The following is a 14,621-nucleotide window of genomic DNA, read 5'->3' on the forward strand; positions in this document are numbered from 1 at the left end:
GTTTATTCTTTCTTTTTGGAAAGAAATTAATACTTTTGTTCAGCAAGGATGTGTTAAATTAATAAAAAGTGACTACTTATATTGATAGAAACATGTATATTTTGAAATAACATTTAATTATTTCAAAGAATCCTGATATAAGTTTTTTTTTGGCAGCACAGCTGTTGTCAATACAGATAATTGTAATAAAAAAATCAGTGTATTAGAATGATTTCTAAAGGACCATGTGACACCTAAGACTGGAGTAATGATGCTAAAAATAAATTATGTAAATTATAATTTAAAGGAATAAATTATATTTTCAAATATATTAAAACAGAAAATTTTTATATTATATTGTAATAACATTATTAACATTATTATTAACATTAACAACTGTATTTTTCTGTATTTTTGATTAAATAAATTCAGCCTTGATGAGCAAACTTCTTTGAAAAACATTACAAGCCTTACTGATCCGAAACTTTTGAACAGCAGTGTAGAATGTAAAGCAGTTAACATTCTATAAAAAATTCTAAAAACAAAAAAATTAAGATTTGAACTGAGGTGGCAAATGTAGATAGATAGATAGATAGATAGATAGATGAAAACAGGTCAAAACACAACCAAAAGAACCATTTCAGTAACATTTTAATAGTTAAAATGCTTTATCAGAAAATCACCAAACATTAAATTACTTTGTAAATGATGTTAATAATAAGTATTACAATCTGTATATCATATATATTTTCCATTTCAACATATAGAAATGTTAAACCAGTGTAAAATAAAATACAGCAGAACCATTACTTGAACAACTGCATTTTTGTGAGCACAAACTACAACTAATTGCAGCTAAAACAAACTTTACAAAATTTAACACTGTCAGAAGTATTTTCTTGTTTTTTGATTGTACTTCATTAAGAAAAAACACTATATTACACTCAACAAACATATTCAGTATAAGCTGAAATATCTAAAGAACACTTAGTTTCATCATTTTACCAAATGCCCCAAAACCGACAGTACATTAGCATAATAAAATAAGTTTGCAGTATATAAGAAACATATTTGGCTCAAAAAGTCAGATGCATTGTTTAAATTTGGAATAAAAATGTTAAGGACACGAAAAGGTTCTTTCTATTCTAGTTAACCTTTTGAAATTGTAAGGAATAACAATGAGTGCTAACTCATTTTGAAAATTATTTCACCAAACAGATTCAACAATTACTGAAATGAAAGATGACCTGCATCTACCAAACTTGATTCTCCTTTTGGCATCACTGAAAAGAAAGTCAATAAAACATACTGCAAAGAATTTCACAAATGTTATCTTCCGCTACGTAATATGTGACCCTGGACCACAAAACCAGTCTTAAGTAGCACAGGTATATTTGTAGAAATAGCCAAAAATACACATAAGTGACCCATAATAGACCCATAAGTGTGGGTCAAAATTATCGATTTTTTATTTTATGCCAAAAATCATTAGGATATTGAGTAAAGATCATGTTCCATGAAGATATTTTGTAAATTTTCTAACGTAAATATATCAAAACCTAATTTTTGATTAGTAATATGCATTGCTAATATCTTCATTTGGATAACTTTAAAGGTGGATTTACTTTTTTTGCACCCTCAGATTCCAGATTTTCAAACAGCTGTAAATATTATCCTATCCTATCATCAATGGAAAGCTTATTTATTCAGCTTTCAGATGATGTAAAATCTCAATTTCAAAAAATTGACCCTTACGACTGGTTTTGTGGTCCAAGGTCACAAATAGTCGCTAATTAATGCATATGATACACGTATAATTCTCCCTCAATATAATACAAATCTATAGTTTCCTTCAGAGCCGTACCGCAACACCGATCAGAGTGTTATGAGCTCATGTCTACAGTTTTGACACATATAAATAGAGAAATGTGTTAATACAGTCAATTGCATGTACCTAGATGGTAATAAAATCTACAATACCTTTAAGACAAAGGTGATTTTTACATTCAGAATAAACTTGAACATATGCAACAGTTAATAATCTGGTTATAATGTTAAACGTTATATGTTATAACATAAAATTTATTTAAATACTGTAAGAAATGTACATATAAATGTTCCCTTTTTTGCAGAAATGAATACCATGGATACCATGGACTTTTTTTGCCTGTTCCAGACCCATCAAAAGAATACCACATAATTTTCTGGGATGAGTCCTGTTTTGCCATCATATGTCGCTTGAAGCCAACCTGGTTCCACTGAGGGATACACTGCATGGATATAAAGACAAAAAGTAGAGTCAAATACTGCAGAACTGAGATTTTGTTAAAAAGCAGAACTGAGTTTGTGTTAAAAGCAAAGTACGGCTCAAACTGTATCCTCAAACAGTACACAACATCCCATTTAAAAAAAAGAGGTGGATACCGTTAGAGAAGAGCGCCCCCTGAGGAAAGCTCAGCTCATGACTGTGTTCCGCTTGACAGGAATACAAGGCTTTAGCCTCTCTGTAAAAACACCAGAGATGTAAAGACAAGACAACTGCGAAAACGTGCTAATATCACTGACAACATCAACAACACTCACTTATCTTTTAGCCCTGTTGGCTTTTCTTAGTACAGGAAATAGAAATTCATTACACAACATTTAAATTCCTGTAATACTTGATGTTTTCAGTGACCAACTCTCCGTTTTATGTCACATTTGACCACATTTGTGATTAATATTTTACTATTTGCAAAGAATTGTAGAAAAAACACAAAACAACAGCCAACAGCACCTGAACTATATAGGGATCAATATCACTGTAGGGTGCCTTTTGGTGTCCTGTACGTTAAGTAGCTCATTTGACGTGATAAAATAAAAATGACTATGAAAGGGACTGTACGTTTTTATATTCATAACAAAAGCATTACATGGCTCTTTAGATACATTTTCTAGATTTTTGTGTCAGAGGATGCGTATTATTTTGCTATGTCCCATGCACTGCTCATTAAATCTGAATGAGAGTAGGATATAGTCAAGTCATAAAATGTTAACATTTTGTTCTCCTAATAATATTTTGTTCAATAAGAGATTAATCAGTTTGAGTGTGTTGACCATTTGGTAATAAAACCAGTATGTTTATTTAATAAAAAAAGAAGAGTTTGTCCATGTCCCTTGGACATGGTTGTCCCCCCTGTCGTATTGGGGAATCCGTCCCCTTTAGTGAGGACAACAGATTTTTTGTCTCTTCAGTGGCAGAAATTTCAACAGCTGAGGTGAGTAAGTTGATGACTTTTTAATTGACCAATTTTCTTCGTTTGAGTTTGCTTACTTGCTTTTCCTAAGCTTTACATGTCCACCCTGTCGACATAAAATATGCTGGAAGTGATTAGAATACAGTATTTTCAAAACATGCAAGTTTTAAATATGCCAAATTCTCTTCAGCAACCAGACTAACTATTTAGCTTGTAACAGTTTGTTGCAAGTGAATATGCTAATTGAAGCTCAAAATGTCCACCCTGTCGGCCACTTAGATTTAATAGGGTGGACATACACATGACAGGATGGACCATAGCATTCATTTGTAGTTAATATTGCTAAAAACTAAAATGAATGGGGGGCGAGGGGGTATATCAGTGTGACTGAGAATCTAATTATATTATTTATTATCATTATATTATTTTTTTCGAAGTTGAATAAATGTTTCATTGTCATATTTTGTCACGCTTTGTGTGTTCTGCTTTATGTGTCCACCCCGTCATGTGCTGGTCCACCCTGTCATCTTGATAATATTTAAAAATAATATTCCAATAATATATTTAATCATATCCAGTGTGTTCCATAGCTAGGTATGGGGGCCATAAGATGCAAACAAAAAACTACATCCAAATATCAGTTCTCCAAATAAGAAAAAATACATGTGCAAATTGTATGCACATAGTTCACATAAAATCTTTCATGTATTTATAATTTGAAAGCAAACAAATAACCCTGTTTAGGAAAGGAACATTATACCTTTCAGAAAATATCTTTTATCTTAATATTGCAATGAAAATGGTAAATACACAGTAATCTATATGTCCATGACAGGGTGGACATATCTTATGGTTTATGCTTCGAATAATGGCCCATAATTATTTAAAAAGTGTCTACTATTAATGACATGACATAAAGCGAATGGGAAATTAAGACCAAAATATTTGAGTACTGTGAGGGTTGAAAAGCACTCTGTGGTGATACTGACCCATAGAACAATATTTTAAGGTGAATTTTTTAAAAGAAAATAATTGTATTAATTTGTGGTACTATCATGAATGCGAACAACTGACATCACACAGACTATTTTATAGATGTCCTTACTATCTTTCTGGGCCTTGAAAGTGTCATTTGCTTCGCTGTCTATGCAGGGTCAGAAAGCTCTTAGATTTAATAAAAAATATCTTAATTTGTATTCTGAAGATGAACGAATCCCTTGCGGGTTTGGAGCGACGTGAGGTATCGTCTTACTCAGCTAGACACTGAAGATTTAATTTAGGCCTGGAAACAAGTAATAAAAATAAAACTTAGTAATACTCTTAGTCTGACTCATTACCTTCCCGTTGTGGGTTGGGATATCACAGGACTCTCAAAGATTGCTGCACGGCAGGCCACACTTGGGAAAGAAAAAACATGGCACAGGTGATTCACCAACTGAGACCAGTGCAACAAACTGATTTTACATTACGAGAAGATGAGTGAGAAGTTTCTTGCTTACACAGATCCCGGTCTCTGGTAGCCATTGCTGGCTGAGGAGTCAGCTCTGTATCTCACAGTCTCTTTAGGAGGAAGCTCCGGCAGCTGGAGGGACTTGAGACTGTCTCTCTGACTGCGTGACACCAGACTCTGAATAGAGCCGTGACAGCTTCTGAAACCTAAGTGTAACCAAAAAAAAAAAAGACCAAAAAAAAGACCACTTTAGTCATACTTCAGGAGAAATAAAGTGCAAAACCGCCGAAATAATAACTTCCGCTGATGCCGGTGATTATTTGTATATGTGGTTTGTTTGGTTTTACTCTGTAGTGCTCATGTTCCGGTATTGTATCCGGTCTTTTTGAATAAAAGCATCTGTTCAGCTGTAAATGTAAATGTTTAGTCAGTGGATGGTTAGTGGATAAAATGCAGGATTTTGTGCTGTGTTTTCAGGCAATGATGCACCAAACTGACATCAAAAAACAAAGGGCCGACTGTGTTATCGCATTGTGTTGCATTCATCTGGTCTAAAAAGTTGGGCTTGAACTCACTGCAATGACTACATCCAATAGCCAACCTAGCTTTTATGTTATGCACCTATGTGAGAGAAAATAACTGTCTATACCAGAGGGTGGCAGTAGTCTATTCCTCTCATTCAAAAAGGAAAACTAGGATTGTGGATATAAACCTTTGAATTCCTGCCATGTCTGTTGTAGTTACTGGTAAATTCAAAAGTTTTCACCCCCCCCAGCTGTTTTGTGTTTCCTTCTAAAGCATCAGTGAGCGTTTCAACCTTCTGTAATATTTACATATGAGTCTCAGTTGTCCTCAGTGTGAAAAGATGGATCTCAAAATCATACAGTCATTGTTGGAAAGCATTCAAATACACAAAGTGCTGAAGAAGCAAAGAATCTGTGGGACCTGAAGTATTTTTCTGAAGAACAGCGAGCAGTTTAACTGTTTAGGACTCATGAACAACCATCACTAAACAATAAAATCACAGCTGTGAATCATTCAGGTAACAACACAGTATTAAGAATCAAGTGTATGTAAACTTTTGAACAGGGTCATTTTTATAAATTCAACTATTTTCTCATGAACTATATGTAAAGATCTTTTATGTGAAATATCTTATTCAGGTCAGTCCTTACCAAAAAACAACACACGTTTTGTATGATCCCTCTTATTTTGGTAAAATAATTAACATTTCGCAGATTCTGCTATAATTCACACAAACCATCTTTGGGTTAAAAATAAAGGTTGATAAACCAAGTTGATCACTCAGAAGGCCACGCTGAAGGCCATATAAATATTGGCATATCAGAATGCCCATACACATACTAAACATATTTGTTCTTACCCTCAGAAATGTGGAGTGAAGTGAGAGAAGAGCAGGAGGACAGACTGCGCCGTTCTTCCACATGATCCTCCACTGTCTCTTCTATGGTTCTCTGGAGGAGCTCTGATGCTGGAGAGCTTCGATCACCTGGACTTGTGCTCAGCGCTTCTTCCCATTCTCCATCAGTCTTGTTGGCGTCCTCTTTGGAGCTAGAATCGGGGCTGGTGGTGCAAGCAGGGCTTTTGGGCCCATTGGAGGAGGGAGATGAAGTGGTCCAGCACAGACTCCCTGATGCCTTGTGTTTGTTACGTGACGGGGAGCCCGTCTTAGAGCAGCTGTTCTGCTCCGAAGAGTGAGACGAGAGAGACTCCATGCTGCCCATGGGAGTGCTACTCGGACTGCTGCTGAATGTGTCACCTGATGGAGAGAAAGGGTTAGGTTGATACTCTAATAGAGGGATTAATGGCTGTTTTTGGAGACACTCACTGTCAGCATCAGCCAGGCACAGGGTGGGAGGGTACAAGCCTCTGGATTTGCGGGACCCTGAAGACAGGCAGATGGCTTTGCTGCGGCGGGCACTGGCACGAGACTGAGAGTGAGACTGAGGCTGCGGCAGAGGGACGTTAGGATCTGGAGCTTGATGAAATATCTAAGAAAAAAGACAAAATGGTAAATGGTAAAATGGTCCCAAAGACAAAATTTGGTTATAATTTACTTCCAAGATGTTCATGCCTTTCTTTCTTCAGTCGAAAAGAAATTAAGATTTTTAAGCACATTCCAGGATTCCAGGATTTTTCTCCATATTGTGGACTTTAATGGGGATCAGCTTGTTAAAGGTCCAAATTGCAGTTTTACTGCAGTGTCAAAGGGCTCTACACAATCCCAGCTGAGGAATAAGGGTCTTATCTAGCAAAACAATCAGTCATTTTCTAAAAAAAAAAAAATAAATACAAATGTATATACTTTTTAACCACAAATGCTCATCTCGCACTAGCTATGCAATGCGTGTCCGTGACTTCACGCATTACGTAATCACGTTGGAAAGGTCAAGCGAGTTTAGTTCTTCCTTTTCCTCAGTTTGGACCTTCAACCTGTTGGTTCCCATTGAAGTCCACTATATGGAGAAGAATCCTGGAATGTTTTACTTAAAAACCTTAATTTCTTTTCGACTGAAGAAAGAAAGACATGAACATCTTGGATGACACAGAGAGTATATCAAGAGATTTTAATTCTGGAGTGAACTAAACCTTTAAATGGTTTGTTCATCTATCGACATGCTTGCTCAAACAATCACCTTGTCATAGTTTTCTATGAGGATCTCTACCACAATATTCTGAAACTTGATGTTCATCATGGCAGCAACTGTCTCTTCTTGAGAGCGCATAAGTGTTGGGCCAAAAATCACACCCAGGTTAGACACAGTCATCAGATTCTTCTGACTATGTGTGGAAACCCTGTCAAAAACAGCAGAAAAACAATTTCATAAACACTCTGGTTAACACCACCTTGTGGAATTTAAAGTGCAGTCATGAACAAATGTACTAGACGTGCAGTTTCACGAGTGTGACGTACACATGTAGATGTTTTATCAGAATACCCAGCATCTCTTTATTCTTGTCGGGGGAGCTTGTGGACGAGGGCGTGAACAGCACAGACCCTGTAGTTCTGATCATCAGACTCTAGAGGAAAAAAAAAGAAACCAAAGGCATCCAATCATTACAGGAGTAGATAACTTCCAGAACAAACATTTACAGATAATGTACTCACCCCATTGTCATCCAAGATAAAATGATGTTTTTTGCGGAAAACATTTCAGTAATTATTTCCATATAGTGGACTTCTATGGCGACCCTGAGTATGAACTTCCAAAATGGATTTTAAATGCAGCTTCAAAGGACTCTAAATGATCCCAGCCGAGGAATAAGTGTCTTATCTACTGAAACGATCAGTCATTTTCAAACATTTCTTCAAAAAACTATTTCCTTACGACTGAAGAAAGAAAGACATCTTGGATGACAACAGGCTGAGTACATTATCTGTAAATTTTTGCTCTGGAAGTGAACTACTCCTTTAAATAAGCAAATCAGATACAGACAAGACGAGTTAAAAGCAAAGAACATGCTAGAACTCACTGACTGCCATGATGAAGTCTTTGTGGAGTCTGTAGGTCATGAGGGGTTCTGCCAAACACCTGTAGAGAACAAAAAGACTTAATTTTTCTCCTTGATAACATGCCATTTTAAAAATGAAAGATTATGGGGATTATTTACAAACCTGAGGTAATTCTTCAGGCCGCTGGTGATGGTCTTGTTATCCCAGGTGTCTGGGTCAAGGTCCATATCTGCAGGAGCTTTGGCCGCTGGAAGGGTCAAATGAACTTAAATCCAATTTCGCTTCAAACACACATCTGGTAAATGTTACTCTAAATAGTGTACATTTCTAACAGGCAAACTCATTTTTAAACAAATTGTAATATGTTAAAGACTTCATGTACAGAAATTTATCAGGTTTCTTAAAGCAAAAAAAGTTAACATTGCTGTACCAAATACTGAGGTCATCAGTCGCTGGACTTTAGAGTTTACACCACCTATTCTGTACAGCCCCATTGTGTTAATGCCTAAAGAAAAAAGACAATTCTTTTAATACAAGCACTAAATTCTGTCAGTATACCAGAAAGTCTAATTAATAAAAGCAGAGACTCACCTCTTGTTTCCACAAGCTCTATACACTTCCTTACAAAATTAAAGCCTGCTTCATTTAGGAATGCTGTGGGCACGGAGAGTTTATAAATATGAGGCCAATTCAGGTGAACTATTTTTGTCTTATGAATTAACATGCACATGGCCAAATGAAACCGTTTATCTCACTGTATACACCTAAATGACAATAAAATAAATGGGAGGAATGAACTTACTTTCCTCTTTCTTGCTCAGTAGTGCTGGAAGGGTGTAAATCTAGAAGAAATCATCATGTGTTTATACCACACTGAAGATAAATGGCATTTAAAGCATATACATTAATGCATTATATTGCATAATCCATATCTCTTAACGGACAATAAATTACAAGGACGAATATACAAAATACAATTTATAGTTTCACTATATAAACATACATGCACTAATAATCCTTTGTATATAAAAAGGCTCACAAACTCAACTAAATAGTAACAGCGTAATGAGGGTCAAATGAGTTGAAGACAATCAACTACAGCTGACAGCATGAGAGTCAAAACAAAGAGTCATTAGTGAAGTGTAAATTCTCGGCTGTCATCTTTTTCCTGTCCATGTGTACACTATCCACTGCCTGGAGTTCAAAGAGCCTGTATAATAACAATTACGTGCCTAAAATGCAAAAACGGAGTCAGTGGTCTAAAGAAAAAAAATAAACTGGTTCAAATGGGTTTCCCTGTCTGTCATTGGTCAAAAAACAGATACTCCCTACTTGCACCATTGATTGAGCCAAGAAAATTTACTGCCACCCTTTACTATCTCTTATCAGGATTTCAAGAAGTCATAAAGTTCCTGTACTATGAACCGACATATGTTAATCAAACTGAGAGTAGAGTCTCATTTATACAGGGTGTTTGTTCTTACCGGCTCTTTTCCATCCATGGCTTCCATCCACAGTCGTCTGTTGGATTCAGAGAGAGCCTGAAGGGTGATGATACCATGCCTGTGGGACACAATGATAAATGTTAGCTCAACTACTAGTGTAAGGTGTCAGAATTTTACATTTTGTTTCTTTCATCTGTTTATAACCAGGATTTTTTTTAAATCAAGCTCTAAGTATCATGCCTACGAATAATGAGATATTTCCAAAGCCTGCAAACCAACTCCATATGCTGCAGTGCAGCAGAAAGGAAACAGATTTATGCGGGCATTATTATGTAGCAGTTTTGAACTGTGGCTCGTATGAACTTACAAAAGGTTCAAACACTCACTGATGCGTAAGAAGGAAACACAATGCATTAAGAGCCAGGGGGTGAAAACTTTTGACCAGAATAAGGATGTATACATTTTTCTTATTTTGCCTAAATATCATATTTGTTTCATTTAGTACTGCCCTTCAGAAGCTACAGAAGATACTAACATGTTTCCCAGAAGACAAAATAAGCTAAATTTACCCTGATCACCACATTCAAAAGTTTAAACCCCCCTTAATGCATTGAGTTTCCTTCTGGAGCATCAGTGAGTGTTTGAACCTTCTGTAATAGTTGCATATGAGTCCCTCAGTGTGAAAAGATGAATCTCAAAATCACAGTCATTGTTGGAAAGGGTTCAAATACACAAAAATGCTGAAAAATCAACCATTTTCTCTTGTGGATTATTTGTAAATGTTTTTTTGTGAAGTATCTTATTCAGATCAGTACTAAATAAAAATAACATGTATTTTGCATGATCCCTCTTATTTTGGTAAAATGATTAACATTTAGCAGATTCTGTAAGGTGTATGAAAACTTTTGACATCTTAGATAGCCATAGGTCAGTAAATTTTCAGCAATTTTTAATGAATCAGTCAAACATAACTCAAGCTTGAGTGCAGTTACTGAATTAACATATTCGCTTTTTTGAACAACACGTCTAAAATTGAAATTAAGTTAGTTTTTTTGTAAATAGTGATAGAAAAAAACAAAAAATAAAAGGTCACAAAAAAGTTAGTATGTTTATATAGCATTATATAGCATTGCAAAAAGTCATTTAAATACTCCACATTCAGGCGAAGGGAGCTTGTTTTTATTAAAAGTGATTTTATTATCATTAGAACACACCAGCAGTTTAGGATAAAAGTGCAACATACCGATGGACTTTATAGAAACATTGCAGATAAGTGAACAGAAGCCCTTCACAGGCGTTACCTCTTCAGTTATGAGAAGAGAAAAGAAGAAATGGAAGGAAGTAGAGTGTTGAAAATCACAGACTGAAGAAAGAATTACACACAGTAAACCCTGGCCTTCTGCAGCTCTCAAATTTCTCTTAATGTCATGGGTGCCATTAGTTGAACACACCTTTCCACCACCTCAATGTCAAAGCAGAATCGCTTGTCAATAGAGTCAGTCCTCCGTCTGATGCAGGACTTCAGCTTAAACATCTCAGGGGGACTCATGATCAGTCCATTCTAGACAAGACAAAAGACAACACAAAAGATAAGATTAGTTTAATTCCAGATCAAATTTCCTGATAATTTATTCACCCCCATGTCATCTAAGATGTTCATGTCTTTCTTTCTTCAGTCGAAAAGAAATTAATTCATCCAGGATTTTACTCCATATAGTGGACTTCAATGGGGATCAGCGGATTGAAGGTCCAAATTGCAGTTTCATAAAAAAAAAAAAAATTAAATACTTATATAATTTATATACCACAAATGAACTTTTCAACATTACAGTCCAGTCAAGCTAGTGCAAGACAAGCATATGTGGTTACAAAGTGATATTTTTATTTCTTTTTTATAAAATGACCAATCATTTCACTACCTAAAACCCTTATTCCTCCGATGGGATCGTGTAGAGCCCTTCGAAGCTGCACTAAAAACTGGAGCTTCAACCCACTGGCTCCTATTGAAATCCACTACATGGAGGAAAATCCTGGAATGTTTTCCCTGGAACTTAATTTCCTTGTGATTTAAGAAAGGAAGGTATGCATATCTTGGAAGACATGGGGGGTGAGTAAATTATCAGGAAATTGTTATTCTGGAAGTGAACAAATCCTTTAATATGGTAATGAGAAATGAAGCTAATGACATTTAAATGCTGAAAATTGAATACCTGTTTGCCTCCAGATTTGAATTCAGAGTTGCTCATCGTAAACATTTTGGTCCCTTTCTCATACGTGCAATAATGTCGACTCCACGTGCACCCCAAGGGTCCTTCAAAAGAAAACAGGCAAACATTAGTGCATATGAATTTTATTTCAATATTTCAAAATCAATATTCAAAAATTGTACTCTGCCGTTTGGTGTCAGAAATTACTAGGGCTGCCCCCTAATAGTCGAATTAGTTGACAAGAAGAGGCTTGGTCGACAAAAATTTTATTAGTCACTTAGTCGCAGAAAAAAAAAATCCACAGGCAGTGACGAAGTCATTTGCCATTACAGCATTAAATACATTTAAAATATAGTGGAACAGCAAGCTGTTTTTTTAAATTCTGATAATATTTCATAATTTTATTGTTTTGAAGGTATTTTTAATCAAATAAATGCAGCCTTGGTGAGCATAATGTTAGAAATACTTTTTTTAAAAACACACTTTTTAAAAAAAATCATTATTTTTTTTATTTAAAAAATATAAACATGATTTTCTTATTAGTTGTGACCTGGACATGCCCAGGAGGATACTCACGCTTCTCCTGCACGTAGAGGAAGCCCTCCATGGTCCACTGTCCTGGAGCTTTAAAGTCCTGCTCTGCAGACCTTATCCTTCTCATCAAATTCTCCACTTCCTGTCTTGTGCTTTCGAAATTATTTCTTGTCTTCAGAGGGAACATCAAAACAACAGTCTATTGGTTCTAGAGGGACATCACTGGATTCCAAATCACAGTTTCGTCCACGTGCAGCAATAAATACTTGATATTCTATTATACAGCCTATGACGGATTAACACTACCAACAGTTTTATGATATGCTTAGCACTACACAATGGGCTTATTGTCAGAGCGATACATCAGGCCATGTTATTTGAAGGCTCTTACATTCTGGAGGTTGAACTGTAGCTGTTGCTTGTATGGCTCAAACTCATGTGCCAATTCGTAACCTTCGTGGTAGAAGGTGAACAATCCCTGGAGGAAGGCCAGCAGCTGCGAGAAAGACAGCGGAAGTTTGATCAGTTGTATAAAAGCAATAACACTCATAATCATGCAGTACATTCTGAGCGCAGGCAGGATGTGGGTATTATCAGCATTTTCTTTCTGATAGGCATGTGCTTTAGAGAAACAACACTGCTGATGTTACAAGATGTAATAGATTAAAAAGCAGTCTAGAAATTTTCTCGCAGTAAGAGAAAGTCATCTTCGCATTTCTCTTCGCCTCAAACAAAAGTTGCATTCATAGCACTGGAGAAATGGAAATAGGTGTGTCTTACCGGCTCAACAAACTCAAACTTTTTCCTTTCTTGCACTTCTTGGATTTTGAAAACATATTCCAGGGAGGCGTCATAGAAGATCTGTCTTTCCTTATTTATCTGGGTGTCTGCCTAAAGAAGTAGTTCAGAAATAGTTATTTTCTGTGTTTTGTGTATTTTATATCAATAAATTAACATTCAAATTACCTCCTGCAAAAGTGACTCTTTCTTTTTTGAAGACAGGCTTAAGTGCTTCTCCAAAACTGTGTAATACTTCTCTGTCTCCTTGTCAAATTTCTTCTTTCCTTCCTTAAAAAAAAAGGTGACATGAGTTGGAATTTCCTGCACTGTAATTATGATGCTAAATAGGTTTTGCAGAGATAAGATGTTACATAAAATGTTAACTTGTAAACAAACACCATATGAGAGTCTCAAAGAAAACATTAGGAGTGTTTTAATTTGTTTATTTCCATTAGACAGGCCAAAAACTAATCCTGAAATGTAACAACCAGTAGATGGCAGACTCACATTTGACTTCCAGTAACCTGTTTTAATGACATTTAATTCATGTTTAATATAGCCTACAGATTTCTGCCAAATTCAAATGGACATTTTTATTATATACAGTGCCTTGCGAAAGTATTCATACCCCTTCATTTTTTTCACGTTTTATGTTGCTGCCTTATGTTAAACTGCTTTAAATCACTGCTTTTCAATATCAATCTGCACTCCATACATCAAAATGACAAAGCAAAAACAGAATTGTCACAACTTTGTAAATTTACTGAATTAAGGGTATAAATACTTATGCAATGTACTTATTTCTGTGTTTTTTTTTTTTTTTTAAATATAAATATTCAAAGTTGTGACAGTTCTGTTTTGGCTTTGTCATTTTGGTGTATGGAGTGTAGATTGATGTGGAAAAAAGTAATTTAAAGTAGTTTAAAATAGGGCTGTCAAACAATCGCGATTAATCGCATACAAAATAAAAATTTGAGTTTGCCTAATATATGCGTGTGTACTGTAATCATAATGTATATATAAATACACACACATTAATGTATATATTTAAGAGAAATATGTTATGTACAAAATATTTTTTTATTGATATATAATATAAATTTTACAAAAATTATAATAAATATATATACTTATTATATTTATATATACATAATAATTGCACATAGTACACACACATATATTAGGCAAACTCAAACTTTTATTTTGTATGCGATTAATCGTTTGACAGCCAAAGCAGCAACATAAAATGTGAAAAAACATTAAAACATTATATACATTTTATATATTTTACTAAACATTATTATTTATTTTACATATCTATTTTTACATTTATTTTATTAACTGAAACAAACATTTAATAAATTAAATATTTCAATTAAATTCTACTTATCCCCATAACTAACGTTTATTATAATTGACCCAAAATTTTCTGCAGATTTCGATGTTCTGCACAGCTCAACGATTTTGAACTTCCAAAATGCAGTTTAAATGTGGCTTCAAATGATCCCAACTGCA

The 14,621-nt window shown here is 35.0% G+C and overlaps 1 protein-coding gene across 1 annotated transcript in view; it reads right to left on the reverse strand.

The window, feature by feature from the left end:
- Positions 1-612: 612 nt before the first annotated feature.
- The window catches only part of arhgap42a (Rho GTPase activating protein 42a), a 34,861-nt gene continuing 20,852 nt past the window's right edge, over positions 613-14,621 (reverse strand). Inside the window, 21 exon segments of the mRNA XM_051093635.1 lie at positions 613-2,249; positions 2,404-2,483; positions 4,553-4,612; positions 4,715-4,871; positions 6,050-6,445; positions 6,515-6,677; positions 7,323-7,482; positions 7,601-7,650; positions 7,652-7,707; positions 8,161-8,219; positions 8,303-8,387; positions 8,571-8,645; positions 8,732-8,794; positions 8,943-8,982; positions 9,625-9,703; positions 11,037-11,146; positions 11,796-11,896; positions 12,369-12,498; positions 12,718-12,822; positions 13,107-13,217; positions 13,293-13,394. Coding sequence (XP_050949592.1) covers positions 2,161-2,249; positions 2,404-2,483; positions 4,553-4,612; positions 4,715-4,871; positions 6,050-6,445; positions 6,515-6,677; positions 7,323-7,482; positions 7,601-7,650; positions 7,652-7,707; positions 8,161-8,219; positions 8,303-8,387; positions 8,571-8,645; positions 8,732-8,794; positions 8,943-8,982; positions 9,625-9,703; positions 11,037-11,146; positions 11,796-11,896; positions 12,369-12,498; positions 12,718-12,822; positions 13,107-13,217; positions 13,293-13,394 — 2,271 coding nt within the window. The 3' untranslated portion in view covers positions 613-2,160.

The sequence above is a fragment of the Labeo rohita genome, chromosome 21, assembly GCF_022985175.1.
Source record: "Labeo rohita strain BAU-BD-2019 chromosome 21, IGBB_LRoh.1.0, whole genome shotgun sequence".
NCBI classification, from domain to species: domain Eukaryota; kingdom Metazoa; phylum Chordata; class Actinopteri; order Cypriniformes; family Cyprinidae; genus Labeo; species Labeo rohita.